The sequence below is a fragment of the Nyctereutes procyonoides genome, unplaced genomic scaffold (genome assembly GCF_905146905.1).
Source record: "Nyctereutes procyonoides isolate TBG_1078 unplaced genomic scaffold, NYPRO_anot_genome, whole genome shotgun sequence".
Taxonomy (NCBI): Eukaryota; Metazoa; Chordata; class Mammalia; order Carnivora; family Canidae; genus Nyctereutes; species Nyctereutes procyonoides.
The window spans coordinates 227,537-246,081 of record NW_026575139.1 but is presented as its reverse complement, the minus strand read 5'-3'; the positions used below and the strand labels follow the sequence as shown (position 1 = coordinate 246,081).

The 18,545-nt window shown below is 68.6% G+C and overlaps 1 protein-coding gene across 1 annotated transcript; it reads left to right on the top strand.

The window, feature by feature from the left end:
- The first annotated feature begins 255 nt into the window (after window positions 1-255).
- Window positions 256-15,654, top strand: INF2 (inverted formin 2). Its single transcript, XM_055303671.1, is given in 25 exon segments — window positions 256-309; window positions 311-647; window positions 2,055-2,170; window positions 2,239-2,398; window positions 2,824-2,857; window positions 3,750-3,891; window positions 4,376-4,517; window positions 4,675-4,991; window positions 4,993-5,350; window positions 5,721-5,866; window positions 5,939-6,000; window positions 6,472-6,574; window positions 6,804-6,889; window positions 7,206-7,306; window positions 7,993-8,063; window positions 8,170-8,277; window positions 8,366-8,436; window positions 9,067-9,187; window positions 9,703-9,867; window positions 9,987-10,089; window positions 10,268-10,429; window positions 10,766-11,371; window positions 11,833-11,889; window positions 14,724-15,326; window positions 15,422-15,654. Coding segments are annotated over 23 exon segments (3,621 nt in total). The 3' UTR covers window position 11,889; window positions 14,724-15,326; window positions 15,422-15,654.
- The last annotated feature ends 2,891 nt before the right edge of the window (window positions 15,655-18,545 follow it).

Below are 18,545 nucleotides of genomic sequence, written 5' to 3'. Positions count from 1 at the left end.
GGGAGGAGCGCCTGGCTGGCACAGGGGAAGCCCGTGGGCAGTGGCGGCCCTGACTGGACCAGGGCACAGCGTCCCCCCGGGCAGGCCTGGGGTGAGCGGGAAGCAGGGCCACCCCATGTGGCGGGGGGAGGGAGACCCCGAGGACACTGCCCCGCTGGCACCCCGGCCTCTCCCCGTCCCTCCACCGGCGGGGCGCCCCCGTCACCCCCCGACCCGGACTCACGCCCGTCTCCCCCCGCCCTGCAGTTCGGCAGGATGTCGGTGAAGGAAGGGGCGCAGCGCAAGTGGGCGGCGCTGAAGGAGAAGCTGGGGACCGCAGGACTCGGACCCCACCGAGGCCAACCTGGAGAGCGCGGACCCCGAGCTGTGCATCCGGCTGCTGCAGATGCCCTCTGTGGTCAACTACTCGGGCCTGCGCAAGCGGCTGGAGGGCAGCGACGGCGGCTGGATGGTGCAGTTCCTGGAGCAGAGCGGCCTGGACCTGCTGCTCGAGGCGCTGGCGCGCCTGTCCGGCCGCGGGGTGGCCCGCATCGCCGACGCCCTGCTGCAGCTCACCTGCATCAGCTGCGTGCGCGCCGTCATGAACTCGCAGCAGGGCATCGAGTACATCCTGAGCAACCAGGCCTACGTGCGCCAGCTGTCCCTGGGTGAGCCGCGGCCCGCCGCGGGGGGGCGGGCAGGCTGGCGCGGACGCCCCCTTGGTCGGTCAGGGGGAGGCTCCGGGCCGGGGAGGGCCGAGGGAGGGCCGGGGTCACAGAGAGGACTCACGGGCCAGGCAGGGAGGCCTTCCTGGAGGAAGAAGACCTCCAGGTCAGCTCGGCCGTGGTCCTCCAGCCGCTGCACCTGGTTGCCCCTTCTGCTCTCTGGCCTCGCCTGGCCTCGCCCCACCCTGCCCCCCTCTCCGGCCTACCCCCCTCCCTCCGCCCCGGAACCTGCCACCCTGGTCCAGGCCCTGGCAGCCGGACTCACCTGAGTCCACCCGAGGAGCCCCGCTTACATTCCGCCTGGCCCCAAGTGCCTTGAGCTTCGCGGGCCTGCAGCCCTGCAGTTCTGGCCAGCACTGGGGCTGGCGGCGTCCTCTTCCCCCTTTCCCCACACCCCTACCCTGCCCGTGCCCTGCTCCCACCCCCGGGGGGCTTCGCCTTCCAGCACCCAGCCTCCACTCTGGCTCAGGCTGCTTTCTGCCTTCGTGCACCTGTTGACTGCTTAAGTTCTGACTCACAGTCACCTCCTCCAGGAAGTCTCCCCAGGCTGCTCTCAGTCTTCTACCTGTGGGAGTGACCTCAGGCGGCCCTGAGTGAACAGAGGTCACTGTGCGTCCCTTGCCTGCCAGGCTGTGCCGCTCTCTGGCAGCAACCGCATCTCCTTGATGCTTGGTGCTCTGTTGGGGAGCGCGGGTGGGTCGGCCCGTGGGTGGGTGAGTGCCCGTGTGGGTAAGCAAGGCAGAGGCTACCTCCGGCCTGTCCTATGCAGCCTGGGCCTGGCTGTGCCCATGTACACTCCTCTGTGGCCTCTCACCAAGGCCCATAAGGGACACCCCCAAAACTTGCTCAGCTCAGAGGATGAGGTGGGAGGCAGGAGCTCAGCCCGGGGAGCTGTGCCAGCGTGGGCCTTGGGGCCAGGGCCAGCAGGGGCCACTCTGAGTGCGGCCCAGCCCAAGACCCCCGCCTCCGAGCCCCTCCCTGTGGCACCTGCCTCTCTGGTCCCCTGGTAGAGGCAGGTCAGCACCCCCTGAGGCCAGACCACCCCAGGGCCAGCCCACCCCCGAGGCCAGTCCACCCTGAGGCCAGCCCACCTGAGGCCAGCTCACCCCCAGAGCCCAGCCCACCTGAGGCCAGCTCACCCCCAGAGGCCAGCCCACCCTAGAGGCCAGGCCAGCCCCTGACATGGCCAGTGGGCTGGTGCAGAGCGCCCCCTGGAGCCCAGCTGCAGGCTCTGCCCTTCCTGGTGAAGTGTGAGTCAGGTCAGCCAGGCACAGGGTTGGGGGGACAGAAGGAGGAGGAGCCCAGGCCTGGGATCGAAGGGTCCCCCTGAGACTCGCCTGCCCTTGGCAGCTCTGGACACGTCCAACGTGATGGTCAAGAAGCAGGTGTTCGAGCTGCTGGCTGCCTTGTGCATCTACTCACCCGAGGGCCACATGCTGACCCTGGACGCCCTAGACCACTACAAGGTGAGCCTCGGGGGCGCCTGGGGCCGTGGTGGGCCTGCGGCGCACGCTGACCCCTGCCCACCCCGCAGACGGTGTGCAACCAGCAGTACCGCTTTAGCGTCATCATGAACGAGCTCTCTGACAGCGACAACGTGCCCTATGTCGTCACCCTGCTCAGTGTGATCAATGCCATCATCCTGGGCCCTGAGGACCTCCGCACCCGCACCCAGCTGCGCGGGGAGTTCACTGGTGACCGCCCACGCCCCCCGGAGGCCCCGCTGTGCCTCTGCCTCTGGTGCCCCCTGGCTGACCCGGCCCACGCACTCCCCTCCAGGACCCCAGGGGAGGTCTCTGGGAAGCTGCCCCTGCCTGCTCCCTTTGGTGGACTCGGGGCCTTTGGGGGTGGCTCTCAATGTGACACTGACCCCCCAGTGCTGTCCTGCCAGGGGTGGCAGTGACCACTGAGTGGGTACGACCGCGTGTCCCCTCCAGAGTATTGCTGGTACCTGTAGGAATGGCAGGGTCCCCCTCCTGCCCCCTGGGCTGGGTATCCTGGGGGTGGCAGTAAGCCCAGAGCAAGAGCAGAGGGGAAGGCAGGAGCAGGTGCAAGCGACCCGGGGTGGGAGCTGACCAGAGCAGCCCCTGAGGCCGCTCACCCCACTGTCCCTTCCCAGGGTTGCAGCTGCTGGACATTCTGACACGGCTACGGTGAGTCGGCATCACTGTTCTCCGAAGCCAGGCTCACCTTGAGACCCTTGGGTCCCAAGCAGTACCCCCAGATGGGCAACAGGGGACTTGGCAGCAGTAGCCCCAGTGGGCCCAGCCTGTGGACCCAGGTCCCAGTGACGACGGTTTGCCTGATGGGTCACTCCGTAGAACCGGGGGCTTGGCAGCTGCGCCTAGGGACCGGGCTTGCCAGGTGCAACACAGGACGCCCCGCTAAGTGGGAGTTAGGTAGACAGCAGAGCCCTCCTGTAGTGCAAGTATATCCCAGTTGTCGTATAGGACACACTTATGCTAAAAATCATTTGCAGTTTGTCTGAAATTCAAACTTGGCGGTGCCTGGGAGCCCACGTAGCCGCGAAACCCCATCCTGGGCCCCATGAGGTGCACTCTCCTGGGTGGGGGCGGTCAGCTGGGCCGTGGGGGGCCCAGAGGAGGAGCCTGGGTGTGAGGTTGCTAGATGCCGAGAGGGGCCCGCCCTGCCGCCAGGGGCGCCGTTCGCCGGCCAGGCCAAGGTGAGCTGCAGGTGCAGGGCCCCGTGTGGTGCAGGGCCCCGTGTGCGCTGCAGCTCCCACTGCCCAGGCCGGAAGGCCTGCCCCTCACAGAGGCCAGGGCGGACCCCTCCATGTGGTGTGGGTGCTGCCCTCCCAGCACCCCTGCATGCTGGGAAGCCGCCAGCGTGCCCCCCCCAGGTGTGAGAACTTTCTCTCCCCCTTCTCAAGGGCCGTGGGGCGCTGGTGACCTCCAGCCACGCCCGTCCTGGCCACAGTGGCCGCGTGCCCAGCACAGCCCTGCCCGGGTCGTCTGCACATGTGTGCCAGGTTGGGGGGCGGCTGGTAGGGCACAGCCTCAGCCTGTGCCCCCCACCCCACCCCAGGGACCTGGAGGACGCCGACCTGCTGATCCAGCTGGAGGCCTTCGAGGAGGCCAAGGCGGAGGACGAGGAGGAGCTCCTGCGGGTCTGTGGCGGCGTCAACATGAACAGCCACCAGGAGGTGTTCGCTTCTGTGTTCCACAAGGTGAGCCGGGGCCTGTCTCTGGCCGGGGTCAGAGGCTGTGACCCCGGCAGACCCACCGCGGCCGGAGCACTGAGGCCAGATCGGGAGCCACATCAGGGAGCTGCAGGGGCTGGGGGGCGGCGTCTGGTCCAGCTGGCCCTCCCTGGCCAGCACCTTCTGTTCCTCAGAGCCAGGGGGCACGTGTCCCCAGGGGGCGTCCAGGGACACCTGGAGACATCTGGGGTGGGCAGGGGTACTGCTGGCTTCGGGTGGGCAGAGACCAGGGATGCTGGGTGGCGTCCCTCCAAGCACAGGGCAGCGCCCGGCACGGACAGTTGTCCAACCCCAGCTGGCCGCAGCGTGGCCCTCAGGGAACCCGGGCCCCGGCCCCTCACCAGGCCCAGGACGGCGACAGCGGGGACAGTCCCGGCCTCGGGAGCCCACCGTTGTCAGCCCGCCCCGGCAAGGGCACGGCCGCTGACCCCCGCTCTTCGGCCGCGCCCAGGTGAGCTGCTCCCCGGCCTCCGCCCAGCTGCTGTCCGTGCTGCAGGGCCTGCTCTACCTGGAGCCCGGGCTCCCCTCCAGCCAGCTGCTCTGGGAGGCTCTGGAGAGCCTGGTGAACCGGGCCGTGCTCCTGGCCAGCGATGGTGAGCGGGCGGGGCACGCGGGGGGCCCTTGGAGCGCTGCGGGAGGGCTCCCGGCCTCGGCCCCCGACCCGCCCGTGGCCTGGGGGCAGTGAGCAGGCCTTTCCGCCGCCCCGCACCCACGTCTCTGACCTGGGCCCTCACCCCGACCCCCCCACAGTCCAGGAGTGTACCCTAGAGGAGATGGTGGAGCGGCTCCTGGCTGTCAAGGGGCGGCCACGCCCAAGTCCCCTGAACAAGGCCCACAAGAGTGTCCAGGCCGACCTCGGCCAGAGTCGGAGGGGCAGCGTGCCCCAAAACAGCGGCGCCCCGAAGCCGGGCGTGGAGGACCAGCAGCCCGAGGCGGACCTCACCAGCCGGCACATGGTCGACGTCCAGAGCACAAGCAGTGTGACTGCCCCAGAGCCGAAGGGCCTGGAGCCGCAGGCGCCCACCCCGATCCCCCCTGCACCCCCACTGCCTGGCTTGGGGGCAGGGCCTCTTCCCCCCCCCTCCCCCTCCACCGCCCCCACTGCCAGGCCTGGGGGCCCCAGCTCCCCCACCCCCTCCACCGCCCCCACTGCCTGTCTCTGGTGGGGCCCAGCCTCCCCCACCTCCGCCACTCCCGGGGTGCCCACCGCCACCCCCACCGCCTGGCATGGGCGCCCCTCCACCCCCACCCCTGCCGGGTACCTCTGGCTCCTCTGCGGCGGGTGGCGGCGAGGAGGAGATCATCGTGCCCCACAGGGACCCGGGCCTGGGCTCTGCCTGGGTCCCGAGCCACCGGCGAGTAAACCCTCCCACTGTGCGCATGAAGAAGCTCAACTGGCAGAAGCTGCCGTCCAACGTGGCGCAAGGTGAGGGCGCCCCAGGCTCCGCGGGGGGCAGGGGCCCGGCCCTGTGTGTCTGTGTCCCGCTGCTGCCGGCCAGGGCAGCGGTTCAGTCTCTGCTCCCGACGTAGCCCTGGGTCCTGGGGGGAACAGGTCAGAGGTCACATTGGAAGACCCTGTGGGCACCCCCCTCCCCGTGCGCACCGCTGTAAGCCGAGGTGTGCCTCCGGTGCTGCCCCCTGCGCTGCCCAGGCCCTGGGTGCGGATGCTCGGAGCGGGTCACGGCCAGGGCCGCTGGAAGGCCTGGATGGCACCTGCACATGCCGCGGGTGACGGCGGCCGGGGGCTCTCGGGCCCCGGGGTGGCCGTGAGCCTGACGGGGACACCTGGTCCGCAGAGCACAGCTCCATGTGGGCCTCGCTGAGCTGCCCGGGCGCCCTGGTGCCGGAGCCTGACTTCTGCAGCATCGAGCGGCTCTTCTGCTTCCCCGAGGCCAAGGCCAAGGAGCCGGCGGCCGCCGCCGCCAGGAAGGAGCCCAAGGAGGTGGGGCCGGGCCGGGCTGGGGCCGGGGCCTGGCCGCCCTGCACGTCCCAACGCCTGCGGGCTGTCTTCCAGGTCACGTTTCTGGACTCGAAGAAGAGCCTGCATCTCAACATCTTCCTGAAGCAGTTCAAGTGGTGAGCGGCCCGGTCTAGGCCCCGCCCCGGCCACGCCCCGGCACGCCCGGCCACGCCCCCGCCGTCCTGGGCTCCACGGTGCCCTCTGCAGGCCGCTCCTGGGAAGTACACACCCCCTCGCGGGGCGGGCCCTGGAGACCAGCAGTCCCACCCGCACCCCCACCCCGGGAAGCTGAGGCCCCAGGCGGGCGAGTCCTTCCCTGCAGCTCTCGGGCATGCGTGAGCCGGCGCGCCCCGGTCCTGAGCAGCCCCCTGGGAGGAGGAGGCAGAGCGTGCAGACTGGGAGTGTGGTGCTCAGCCCCCAGCCTGGTTCCTGTGTGCCCCCAGCAGCTGGGCCCCTGCAGCCTCACGGGTGTGAGCAGCAGAGGGGTCCTGGGCTGAGGGCAGTCCCGACCGGCAGGGTCCCCGGGAGCCCACAGGAGGCCGCTGCGCTCCCTCTGCCCCCACCCCCACGTGCCCCCTCTCCTGCAGCTCCAACGAGGACGTCGCTGCTATGATCCAGGCTGGGGACACCAGCAAATTCGACGTGGAGGTTCTCAAGCAGCTCCTCAAGCTCCTTCCTGAGAAGCACGAGGTGAGTGGGGGTGAGTGCCCCGGGGGCTCCCCGGCAAGGGCAGGAGCAGGGGAGCTGGGAGCCGGGAGCTCAGCCCGCCTGGGGCCTCAGTGGGCAGACACCGGGAGCTGTCATGCCGCACATGAGGGGACGGTGGTGGTGAGAGCAGGTAGATGCAGGTGCCGGGCAGTGGGGGGCTCCCTGGGACGGGCTGGGAGCTGGAACCCCACGAGTGGCCTCCTCCCCGCAGATTGAAAACCTGCGCTCCTTCACAGAGGAGCGGACCAAGCTGGCCAACGCCGACCAGTTCTACCTCCTTCTGCTGGCCATTCCCTGGTGAGCAGGCAGGCCTGGGCCCCGGGGCCCGTGGTGGGGACAGGGGCAGGGGGAGCGGGCCCAGACCCGGGGACAGAGTGGGGCCGTGCACCCCGTTCCGTGGGGGCTCCACTCAGCGCTCACGCATCCGCAGCTCTGGCAGGGAGGGGCGCCCTGCTGGGAGGCCACAGCCCTACCGGGTGCTCTTCCGGGGCCCCACCCAGGCCTGCTGAGTGCGCCCTGGGACCCGGCCCAGGACCCGGCCTGTGAGCAGCCCCCGAGCCGCGGGCCCAGAGCAGGTGGGGGCCCAGCCGCTGACGTCCTGCTGTGTCCCCAGCTACCAGCTGCGGGTGGAGTGCATGCTGCTGTGCGAGGGCACGGCCGTCGTGCTGGACATGGTGCAGCCCAAGGCCCAGCTGGTACTTGCTGCCTGCAACAGTGAGTGGGGGGCAAGCCTGGGGCCTCAGGACAGGGAGGGGGCCCGTGGCTGCTGGCCTCCCCCCGCATAGACACGTCCCTGCTCTAAGACACACACCGAGCACGTGCACTCACGTGCGCATCCACAGGCACACACGCGGCTGCTTGTGCACAGATATACACGCATGCACACGCATACGCAGCCACATGGGCGTGCGCAGATACAGGCGTGCACACACCTATATGTGTTCAGGGACACCTGTACGCTCACCGCTTTCTCCAGATGAGGGATGAGCAGGAAAATACGACAGCCCCAGGGCAGGGACACACGTCTGCTCCCATCTCCGCTGCGGAGCCAGGAGGACCACCCTCCCCGAAGCCCCAAGGGCAGTTAGCTGAGAACCCGGGAGGCCACAGCTATGACCTTCAGGAAGGCTGCTCTCAGCAGCATCACCCAGAGGAAGGGGCAGGGGTCGTCCGCCCCCGGGGTGATGAGGGGTCAGTGAGTGCTAAGAGTGGCACACCTGGTTCCAGAGCCCCTGAACCTGGAGGGGGTTCCAGCCCCCCTGCCCAGCCCTGGACCAAGCTCGGAGGGGGTTTGGGGGAAGCGCCTAGGGGAGGGGAGTGAAGAACGCTGAGACCCCTGGGCCACAGCCTCAGACACCCGCAGCACCCTCCCCTCCCTCAGCCCTGGCGCCCTCCCACAGGCCTGCTCAACAGCCACCGGCTGCCCGTCTTTTGCCAGCTGATCCTCAAAATTGGAAACTTCCTCAACTATGTAAGTGGGCCCCGCCCCAGCTCGTCCCATCCCCTCCTGCTTCCCACCCCCCACTTCCCTCCCCTGAAGCCTCAATGGCACTCACTGCCCACCCTGCCCCTCGCAGGGCAGCCACACGGGGGATGCTGATGGCTTCAAGATCCAAACACTGCTGAAGCTCACGGAGACCAAGTCCCAGCAGAGCCGTGTGACGCTGCTGCACCACGTGTTGGAGGTGGGTCCTCAGGGTGGCCCCTGAGGCTCGGGCATCCCTGGGCCAGGGTGTGGCCACAGCAGCGCTCAGAGGACACGTCCTGTTGCAGGAGGCGGAGAAGAGCCACCCGGACCTCCTGCAGCTGCCGCAGGACCTGGAGCAGCCCTCCCAGGCCGCAGGGTAGGTACCCCGCCCCGCCCCGCTCTGGTCCTGGCCTGGGAGGTGGCTGGGCCAGGCTGGGCCTCATGGCCGCAGCACAACCCTGGGCCCCCGGGAGCCCCTGCCCCAGAGAATGCTTACTGTCACCTCGGGATAGACCTTGGGTGGACACCGAGGCCCAGGAGACATAGGGCGTGACCTGGTCACAGTCACACCAGGAGCTAGGCCGACACTGCCTCTGTTCAAGGTGGATCCTCACAGCAGCCCACGGGGAAGGCTGTGCCACTCCCCTTGTACGGATGGGGAAACAGGCCAGGGCAGGTGGGGCTGCGTCCGTGGGGTCACTGAGCCCGGGGGGCGCAACTCAGGGAGGGTGGCCTAGACCTTCCAACTGCAGGTACATGCTGCTACAGAGGGTTCTCAGGCCTGAGAGCCAAAGTCAGGCTGAAGCATTGGGTCATTGTCCTGGCTTGTCCGTCGCCGGCACCACGTGGCCCTCTCCAGAGCTCTGACTGCTTCTGGTGACCTGCAGGGGTGCAGTCCAGTGTCCCCTACTGTCCCCATAGGTGTGCGGGCTGAGGACCCCCACGGGCCCCACAAGACCGGATATCAGCTGTGCCTGACCCCACCTGGCTCTGGGATATGTTTTAGGATCAATCTTGAGATCATCCGTTCCGAGTCCAGCAGCAACCTGAAGAAGCTTCTGGAGATGGAGCGGAAGGTGTCCTCCTCTGTTCCAGAGGTGCAGGAGCAGTACAGCCAGCGCCTGCAGGCAAGCTCGAGCAGGGTTCTGGGCTGGGAGAGGCAGTGCCTGGTGACCTCGGGGTGGGGGTCTGGGCCGGGGGAGGCAGTGCCTGGTGACCTTGGGGTGGGGGTCTGGGCCGGGGGAGGCAGTGCCCGATGGCCTTGGGGTGGGGGTCTGGGCCAGGGGAGGCAGTGCCCGATGACATCTGGGGGTTCGGGGGCCCCGCAGGGTTTGTGCCAGACTAGGCTAGTGAACAAGGCAGGGCCAGGTGAGCATGGGAGAAGACCACCCCAGGGTTGGGGCGCTGCAGGAGGGTAGCATTGCTGTCCTCAGTCCCCAGAGTAGGTCCTATAAGTGCGGGGCTTCCCTGATCCCAGGGACCCCAGTATCCAGACCTCCTGGTCCCACCCAGACGCCGCTGCCTGTGGGGGCCAGTGCAGGTGGCCATCACCCTCCTGCAGCCCGGCCTCATCCCCGTGATGGCAGGTGGCACCGCTGTGGGGCTCCCGCAGGGCTGTGACCGTGCCCCCCCTCACCCCCAGACCAACATCAAGGCCTCCCGGGCGCTAGATGAGGTGTTCCAGGCCATCGAGCAGAAGAAGCTAGAGCTGGCCAGTTACCTGTGTGAGGACGCCCAGCAGCTGTCCCTGGAGGACATGTTTGGCATCATGAAGACTTTCCGCGACCTCTTCATCCGCGCCCTGAAGGTGGGCCGGCCGCAGCCCCTCGCCGACCTCAGGCGTTGCAGGTGGAATGGCCCCGCGGCGCCAGGCCCGGCCAACCCTTGGGGGCTGGGGGTCACGGGCCCCGTGTGTCCCCCTCGCAGGAGAACAAGGAGCGGAAGGAGCAGGCGGCGAAGGCCGAGAGGAGGAAGCAGCAGCTGGCGGAGGAGGAGGCGCGGAGGCCGCGGGGCGAGGATGGGAAGCCTGGTGAGGCCAGGCCCGGGAGGCCGGGGGCGGGGGGCTCGTGGGGCCGGGTCTGCACGTGGGCCGCTCCCCCGACCCCGGCCCCGGGCTCCGGTGGCCCCCCACCCCTCCAGGTCACCTTCAGGGTCAGCCGGGTGGCTCAGGGACCACAGCATCTCTGAGGGTCTCTGGGGCTTCTCAGTCAGGAGGGGCGTCGGGAAGCAGGAGGAGGTGTGTGTCATCGACGCCCTGCTGGCCGACATCAGGAAGGGCTTCCAGCTGCGGAAGACGGCCCGCGGCCGAGGGGACGCGGAGGGGGGCAGCAAGGCGGCCGCCGCAGACCCCCCGAGGGACAGGGCGCCTGGTGAGACCCTCTCCCGCCTCCCGCACTGCCCGAGAGGTGGGGCTGGGGGGCGGGGGCCTCTGGCACGGGTCCCCGGGGCTCCAGGCTGCGGTGGCGGGAGAGGCCGGCCTGGGCCTGCGGGAGGGGAAGCAGGCCCCGCGGCCCCGGCTCGGCCGTGCCGTGGGCAGACCCTGGACGCCGAGGCCCACTCTCCGGAGCCCCCCCTTGGAGGCCCCCGGGGAAGGCCCAGGCCAGGCGGCTCTGCGGGGCTGGGATGGACGGAGCCCCCGCGGGCGCACCCCGAGTCGGGGCCTGGGAGCCGGGCCCGCCCACGCCGGTCCTGCCCTGTGTCCACAGCGGCCGCCAGAGGCCCCGCGGGAGGCGGCGGCCCCACCTCCGATCCCCGGGGCTTGGACCTCGCGGACGCCATCGCCCCCAGCCCGCAGCCCGCCGTGGATGCACCCGAGGACGGCGGGCCCGGGCCCCAGGAGAGACGCTCTTCCTGGTACACCGATGCCAGCGAGTTCCTGGCCCCCGAGGACCCCCAGGGGCCCCTGCCTCCTCAGGGCGCCTGGCCAGTGGTGCTGGGAGGGGCCCAGGCCCTGAAGCCTCTCAGGATCTCGGGTGACAAGCCCTCCGGGGCCCAAGACGCTGAAGAGCCCACAGCCCCTCGGGGCGTCTGCCTGGCCGAGGCCGACAGCACCGTCCCGGCCCCGCAGGAGGCAGCCGCCCGCGGCCGCAGCGCCGACCCCCCCGCCACAGGCCCTGTCGGGGACGGGGACGGGGATGGGGACCAGGAGGACACAGCTCCAGACTCTGCGCTGGACACATCCCTGGACAGATCGTTCTCTGAGGACGCAGTCACGGACTCCTCGGGGTCCGGCACTCTCCCCAGCGCCCGGGGACAGGCCTCGAAGCGGATGGGCAGGCGAAGGAAGAAGCGCCCCTCCAGGAGCCAGGAAGGTAACTCGGGGCTCCCCTCCCATCATTCCTTGTCCCCCCGAAGCAGGGCCCTGCTGGGAGGCGTTGGCGTGTGGTCGGGGCTCATCCGTCCCACGGTGGGGCCCTGAGCCTCGTGCTACAGTCCGGACGTTCCCTCCCCTGCCCCCCAAGAGCGGGTGATTCCCGGGACGTGCCCACGGCCTGCAGGAGAGGAGGTGGCCACCCTTACGCACCTGGGAGGGGCAGCTCTGGGGGGGGCCGCTGGCCTCGTCCCCACGCCCCTAAGCCACTAACCCCCGTTTTGCGCCGCTTCCAGCAGGGAGTGGCAGCCGGGCCGTGGAGCCAGGGGCTGCCTGAGGCCCAGCCGCGTTTGGCTCCTCGTCCATGCAGCCCGAGTGCCAGGTCGCCGGCCCCAGCTCTGAGTTCAGGGTAGTTTAGGAGTAGAGTAGGCCGTTGAGTGCATTTCTCTTATTTGAAAGCAGAGGTTGTCCCTGACCCTGATGATAATAAAACAAAAAGATCGTGTGTGATTCAGTAAGGTACGTACTCGAGCTGGCGCTGCGCACTAACGGTGGCCGCAGAGGCAGGGGCCGCGCCCAGCCCCTCCCGGGCACTAACCTGGCTTCCTCCAGCCTGCCTGGGCCTGTCAGCAAGCCCTGCCCTCCTCTGCCGCTGGTGGTGGGATGCGCCTGGCCCTCTGTCGTCCCTTCCCTCTCTGCAAGGGTGGGGGAGCCTTGCTTAGCTGGTGTCTGCGCGGTGGCAAGGTGCGACCTCAGCTGTGCGCCAGGCAGACGGGCCTCGAGAGGGCGGGACGGGCAAGACCACCTGGGGCGCCCTCCAGGGAGCAGGGTGCGGGGTCGGAGAGGGCAGGGGCAGCTTGGCCTCCCAGGCCCAGCAGGACAGGCTGCCCCTGTCCTGTGCAGTCTCTGGCTGACCTGTGGCTTTCCTGATTCCCAGCCCCCGGGGAGGAGTAAGGGACAGGGACAGTCCCAGGGCCAGCTGCCAGGGAGAAGCGGGCCACCAGCCCTCTCCCTGGCAGTCGGGACCACAAATGGGTCTGTAGGCACATCCTGGGCAACAGTGCCAGGCCCCCCATGCCCCCCGAGTATGGGAAGGACCATCAGTGCCCCCTGACGTGGCCCGAGAGGCTCACAGATGCAGACGGAGGCCTGGGGTCCCTACTGTGTTCTGGACTGTGCTGCTGGAGCACAGATCCCGTTCCGGGGGGCCGCCTGGTTCTCCACCCACCTGCATCCGGCTGGGTGCCACCGCGCTGTGCTGACCCCCTGGACCCAGAGGACAGGTCCAGCCGTGCCCCGAGGAGGCAAGGGCAGGGGTGAAGTCGTGGGTGCTGCTGGGTACAGTCTTTAACCTCAGTTCCAGAGTTTGCTTCTGGGGTTACTTTCTTTTTTTTTTTTTTAATTTATTTCTTTATGATAGTCACACACACAGAGAGAGAGAGAGAGAGAGAGAGGCAGAGACACAGGCAGAGGGAGAAGCAGGCTCCATGCACCGGGAGCCCGATATGGGATTCGATCCCGGGTCTCCAGGATCGCGCCCTGGGCCAAAGGCAGGCGCCAAACCGCTGCGCCACCCAGGGATCCCCTGGGGTTACTTTCTGAGCATAAAACACAGCCATACACTTGCCGGAATGGCACTGGTGGGTCCCTTAGGAGCCGGGATCGGGGCCCAGCTGCTGGTCCTGGGTGGGTGTGGGGGACGCTGGGCCGTGTGGTCTGGGGGTGTGGGGGGCCGGCAGCCACATGTGGCCGCTGCCCAGTGAACCATCCGTGTGCCCACCACGGGTCTGTGCTCCCAAAGGGATCAGCCCCTGGGGGCGGTGGCTCCCAGTCCCCCGGCACGGGGTCTGCTGCTGCACGCTCGCTCCCCTGCCCCGGCCCACTGTCCCCCGGCAGCTGGGGGCAGGAGGAAGGAATCCGAGCCTCCTTATCGCCTCAACTTTTTTTTTTTTGGAAAAACTTCACCCTGACACCTGACAGGGAACTTGTAAGATCATAGTGAACACCACGTACCCTTCACCCTGAAGCAGCCACAACTAGCAAAACGTAGCAAAGTGATGGTCAGCATTTGCTGCATTGCTCTCAACTTCCCTGAAGGAGTTCAAAGCCAGGGACGTCATGCCCTTTGGCCCCTGAGCCCACCTGGGGTCTCCTCCTAGGAAGGGGGCTGCAGCCCCGGGCCCCAGCAGGGCCCAGGCAGGCGTCCTCAGGCAGGCCTGTCACCCCTTGTGGGTTGGGGAACTGAGATCCTAGCCGGGACCACACCTCCAGCCTCTGTCCCGTGTGCGCTGGAACCGTGGAAGGCATGTTCACTTCGGGTGGGTCCCACGCCCCCACCCACGGGTTCCGGACTGTGTTGGGGCAGGAATTGCACACACATGACACCTCAGGAGGCGCTCGGGCCATTTATCCCACAGCCAGTGACCTGGCCCTGCCTTGCCCTGGATCCTGGCACAGTGGCGGGGCGGGGGGTGGGGGGGTGTGCAGACAAAAACCCTGCTCTGGATGATGAGTGACCTTTGTGCCTGCTCGAGACCCACAGGTGGCATGTGGGGGAAAGAGCTGAGCCCTGGGCCACAGGGCTTGGGGGGGGCTGCGGGTGGAGGGAACTGTGGGGGTGGGCTCTGGTGCCCCCAGGACCGAGCTGGGAAAAGACCAGTCAGGAGGCCTCCAGTGTAAGGGGCTGCTCGGGATGCAGCTGAGGATGCTGTGGGGAGACGCAGCAGTGGGGATTGATGAGGGGAGGTGGTGTGGCCTGGGCCTGGGGGGAGAGAACGGGGGGGGAGTGGGGAGAGCTGAGCTGGGGGGGAAAACAGGGGAGAGGGGGGAGAGCTGAGCTGGGGGGAGAACAGGGGAAGGGAGGAAAGGTGAGCTGAGGGGAGAGAATGGGGAGGGGGAGAGCTGAGCTGGGGGAGAGAACAGGGAGGAGGGGGAGAGCTGAGCTGGGGGGGAGCGGAGGGGGGAGAAAACAGGGGAGGGGGAACGTTGAGCCAGGGTGGAGGAGAGAGCAGGGGAGAAGAGGGAGAGAATAAGGGGGAGGGAGGAGAGCTGAGCTGGGGGGGGGGAGAGAACAGGGGCAAGGTAGGGGAGAGGCAGGGGGGCAGGAACAGAGCAGGCTGTGAATCCAGCCCGGGCAGGTGCAGGTGGACAGGAGCCAGCTGGCTGGGGGCCATCCCCGCACCTTCCGCCTGGAAGGGTCTTGCTGCCCAAGGGCAAGGGCCCGGGGTTGGGGGGACCCGGGGGGCACCCAGTGCGGCCATGGGGCAGTGGTGACGACGACGACGACGACGTGACGACGTCCAGAGCCCGGCCCCGCGCACCTGCTAACGCTGCCGTTTCCTCTCGCTCCGCAGGCCTCAGCCTTAAGCCCAAAGCCAAGTGAGCGTGCCCGCGGCTGCCCCCCCCAGCATGGGTCACCGGATGTGCCGCTGAGTGGGGCTCCCCTGGGCCAGGCTGGAACCGGGCCCCTGGGAAACCAAAACTCTGTGCCTTACCCTCCAGGGACGTGGGGCTCCCCGAGCTTCTTGGGGCATTCTGGCCGAGACCCCAACAGGCCCGGCCCCGGCCCCGGCCCCTCCTAGACAGCCTGCACGCCCCAGCACCCCGCGGTCTGCTTCCTGAATGCCGATGGCCGCGCCTGCACCCACACCCGCATGCACCACAGCGCTGCCCGCAGGGCTGAGTCCCCAGGGCAGGGGCCGAGTCCCCAGGGCGCCAGCTTACAGGCCTCCAGCCACGCGGCCCCGGATGTTTCTGGAGACCGGCCCTCGAGCCCTCTCCCCACAAAGCCACGGGAGCCCCCGACCCTGCCGCCGCCCGTCCCAGGCCCCGGCCCCGGCCCCCTGCTCCCGCTCTGCGCCTCCACCTGTTCAGCTGCGCTGGAGCAGAGCGGGTTTTAACTGAAATAGGATTGCGTATGCCCTTCTGCTCTTCTGTGGTAGCTGAGTTGTGCGTGGGTGCGTGGGAGGGAGGGAGGGAGGACCCTAGGGCCTTGGGTAGGGCGGGCTGGCCAGCATCCGCACAAACAGGCCACGGCCCCCCTGCTCCGCAGACCGGCGGGCGATCCCACGGAGTTGGCCCCCATCCCGGTACATCCAGCCCTGGGGTAGCACGGCGTCCGCCCTCGCTGCCACGGCCAGGGCCTGGCCACCTTGTCAACGGAGTGACCCACCCTGCCACCGCCACCTCCTCCGGAGAGCCGGCCGCGACGCCCCCGGGCTGAGAGGTAGCCCAAGGCTGGCGTCTGGAGAGGCTCAGACCAATAAAGGAGAACTGGCCCAGGGAGTGGCTGTGTGGCGTTCAGAGCGGCGGGCGAACGTGCGGGGGGGGGGGGGGGCAGGCAGTGCCCTGTATGGGGAGTGGGGGGGGGCTGCCTGCCTCACAGAGCACCCGGGGCCGAGCGGGTGCTGAGCAGACCCCGGTGCGGGAGGCGAGCACGCCCCTTACAGGAGGCTCACCCCCCGTTGGTGTAAAGGTAGTGACTCTTCAGATTTACGAGGTGTCCAAGCACCATGGTCCAGTTCTAGAATATTCCATCATCCTCTGAAAGTCCACTTAGCAGTCACTCCCCATGCTGCCTCTGCCAGCCCCCAAATCTGCTCTCTGTTTTGATACATTGGCTTCCTTTTTTTTTTTTTAAGATTTTATTTATTCATGAGAGACCCACACAGAGAGAGGCAGAGACACAGGCAGAGGGAGAAGCAGGCCCCACGCAGGAAGCCCGATGTGGGACTCGATCCCGGGTCCCCAGGATCACACCCTGGGCCGAGGGCAGGCGCTAAACCGCTGAGCCACCCGGGCTGCCCCATAGATTGGTTTTCTGTGGACGTTTCCTGCAAAGTCACATGCCGGTGACTCCCACGTAGCGTGTCTTCGAGATCCGTGGTGTGGCAGCGTGTGTGGACACTCCATTCCTCTTCGTGGCTGAGTAACACCCGGCCCGTCCGGGTGGCCTGGCCCTGCCTCCTCGGGTGACGCCCCCCGGCCCCCCACCCGGGGGTGTTTCCGAGTGAAGGTGCTGTGGACGTGGGCTTTCCTTTCTCATAGGCTGAGGTTTTGACTTTTTACAAGACCGCAAAGCGGCGGCCCAGTGTGTCGTCCCCGCCAGGCCCTATTTGGCGCTCCGGGCACGGGCGGCCGTGCGGGTGCGCATAAGGGCTGTGTGGGGACCACCGTGTGCCCTGTGGTCCTGGGGTGCGCTCTGCCCCCGGAGCGGGGGGGCCCAGAGGTCACGCGGTGAGCCCCCCAAGGTCGGCGACCTGTACTGCCATTGCCCTGGGGACGACGGGCCCACGGTGCACAGGCCGTGGCAGGGGGGCCCGTTCTAATTCAGGCCGGGCCGTGTGACTGGCGGGGCCCCAGCTGCTGGGCCAGGACGGGCTGTTTATAGAAAAGCCTGACTCCCCCCAGGCCCTGGGCTATTTATAGGCCCCGGCCCCGGTGTAGGGGAGCTGCGCCCCTGCCGGCTGGCCTTGGCCCTGCAGATCCCGCGGGACCTGCGGGTGCCCCCCCCCCAAGGGCCCCGAGCCCGCACCCCCTGCAGCAGAGGGAGACACGCGCATGTGACAGGACTCCGGCTCGGCGCCCGCCCCTCCACAAGCCCCACGGGCGTCCAGGAGCCTCAGCTGCCTTCTGGAAACAAGCAAACAGCCCTTCCTCCCACGTTGGTGGTCCCTTCGGCGACAATCCTGCCTTTTCCCGGTCCACACTGCAGGCTTCCGAGCTCCAGCTCCTGTCCCGCTGCTCGCTCCCGCCGGCCGAGCCGTCGGGGCTCACCCTGGCCTGCCTTCGGAGCATGCAGACCCAGAGTCCGCGGCCCTCCTGGCCCCGCTCAGCCCCTCCCGCGGGCGGGGAGCAGTGTCGGGGGGCGGGGGCAGGTGCTGCCACCCAGGAAGGCAAGGTGAAGCCTGCCCCTCACACCCCACTTGTCGCTTGCATTGTGGTGTTTGTCCCCCCGTCCCCCCCTCGCAGTGCTGGGAGAAAGGAATTGTTGGTGTCCCCATGTGAGAGAACAGGGCCAGGACCCGGAGGGGTCAGGGTCAGGGCCCCAGCGGGAGGACCGAGGGGGGCGGCTGGCAGCGCTGGCCTCTGCGGGGACCGTCTGTGAGTGACCTCGGTGTGACCACTCTCCCTCCATGGGGGCTTCTGGTCCCCCGGGCACCCACGGAGCCCAGCGGCTCTGAGCCCTGGCCACAGGTTAACGTCTGGGCGGCAGGTCCCTCTGTCCTGAGATGCCGTCCCCCACCCCCCAAAGAGAAGGGGCACTGGCTCCTGGCCCTGGGGGGACGGGCTAATCAAGCGCTCCTGCCCCAGGGCTCCATCGCTGGCCCCTGCTCCCAGAGGGGCTGGCCATGTCCCAAGCCGGGTCCACATGGGCTGTCGGGGCTCCATGTGGGCCAGGGGGTGGAGCAGATGGTGGGAACACGGGCGCCCAGCAGACTGTCGCAAATGGTCTCTGGAAGCCCAGTCCCTTGGTAGGCGGGCCAGGAAAGGGGTCTGGTGTGGGGCCTGTTGGAGACCCCGGCCGCGTGGGGCTGGGGAGCATCCCTGGCTGTCTCTCTCCCGGCCAGGTGGCCCTGCCATCACGGTCCGTCTCCCTGGGCTCTGGGTCCTGCAGACCAGAGGCTGCGCCGCCTGGTGGAGCCTGCCGGCTGCTCCTGTTGCTGCCGCCACCGCCACCGCATGCCTGTGCTGGGCGCGGAGCCCCTGAGAGAATGGGTGGGAGTGTTGGGGGAGGGGACACGCTGTCCTCTCTCTCCTTGGCCGCCAGAGCACATGCATCAGTCCAGGGGACCCAGGGTCACCTCAGGGCAGGTGCGGGCCCCGAGCGCCCAAGGATGCAGACTCTCCAGGTGGAGCGTGAGGACACGCTCCCCTTTTACAAGTGGCACTCCTGACCTGGAGAGAGCCCCCCCCACCCCGCGTTTCTAAGACCCTGAGGTCCTAGGCCTGATGGGGACGCGGTGGAGTGGGGACCCAGGTCTGGGAGCAGGGCAGCACAGGTGCCCCGTTAGCGCTCACGCAGGAGAAGCCTGGGTCTGGGGGCCCACGGTCTGTCCTTGGGCCCCCAGCTCCAGAAGGAGGTGCCCGCAGCCCCACACGGCGCCCCGCGGTGGCTGGGCGGGCGGGGGCGGGACCCAGCGGCCTGGAGGTCACCGAGAGGCGCCAGTGCGCCC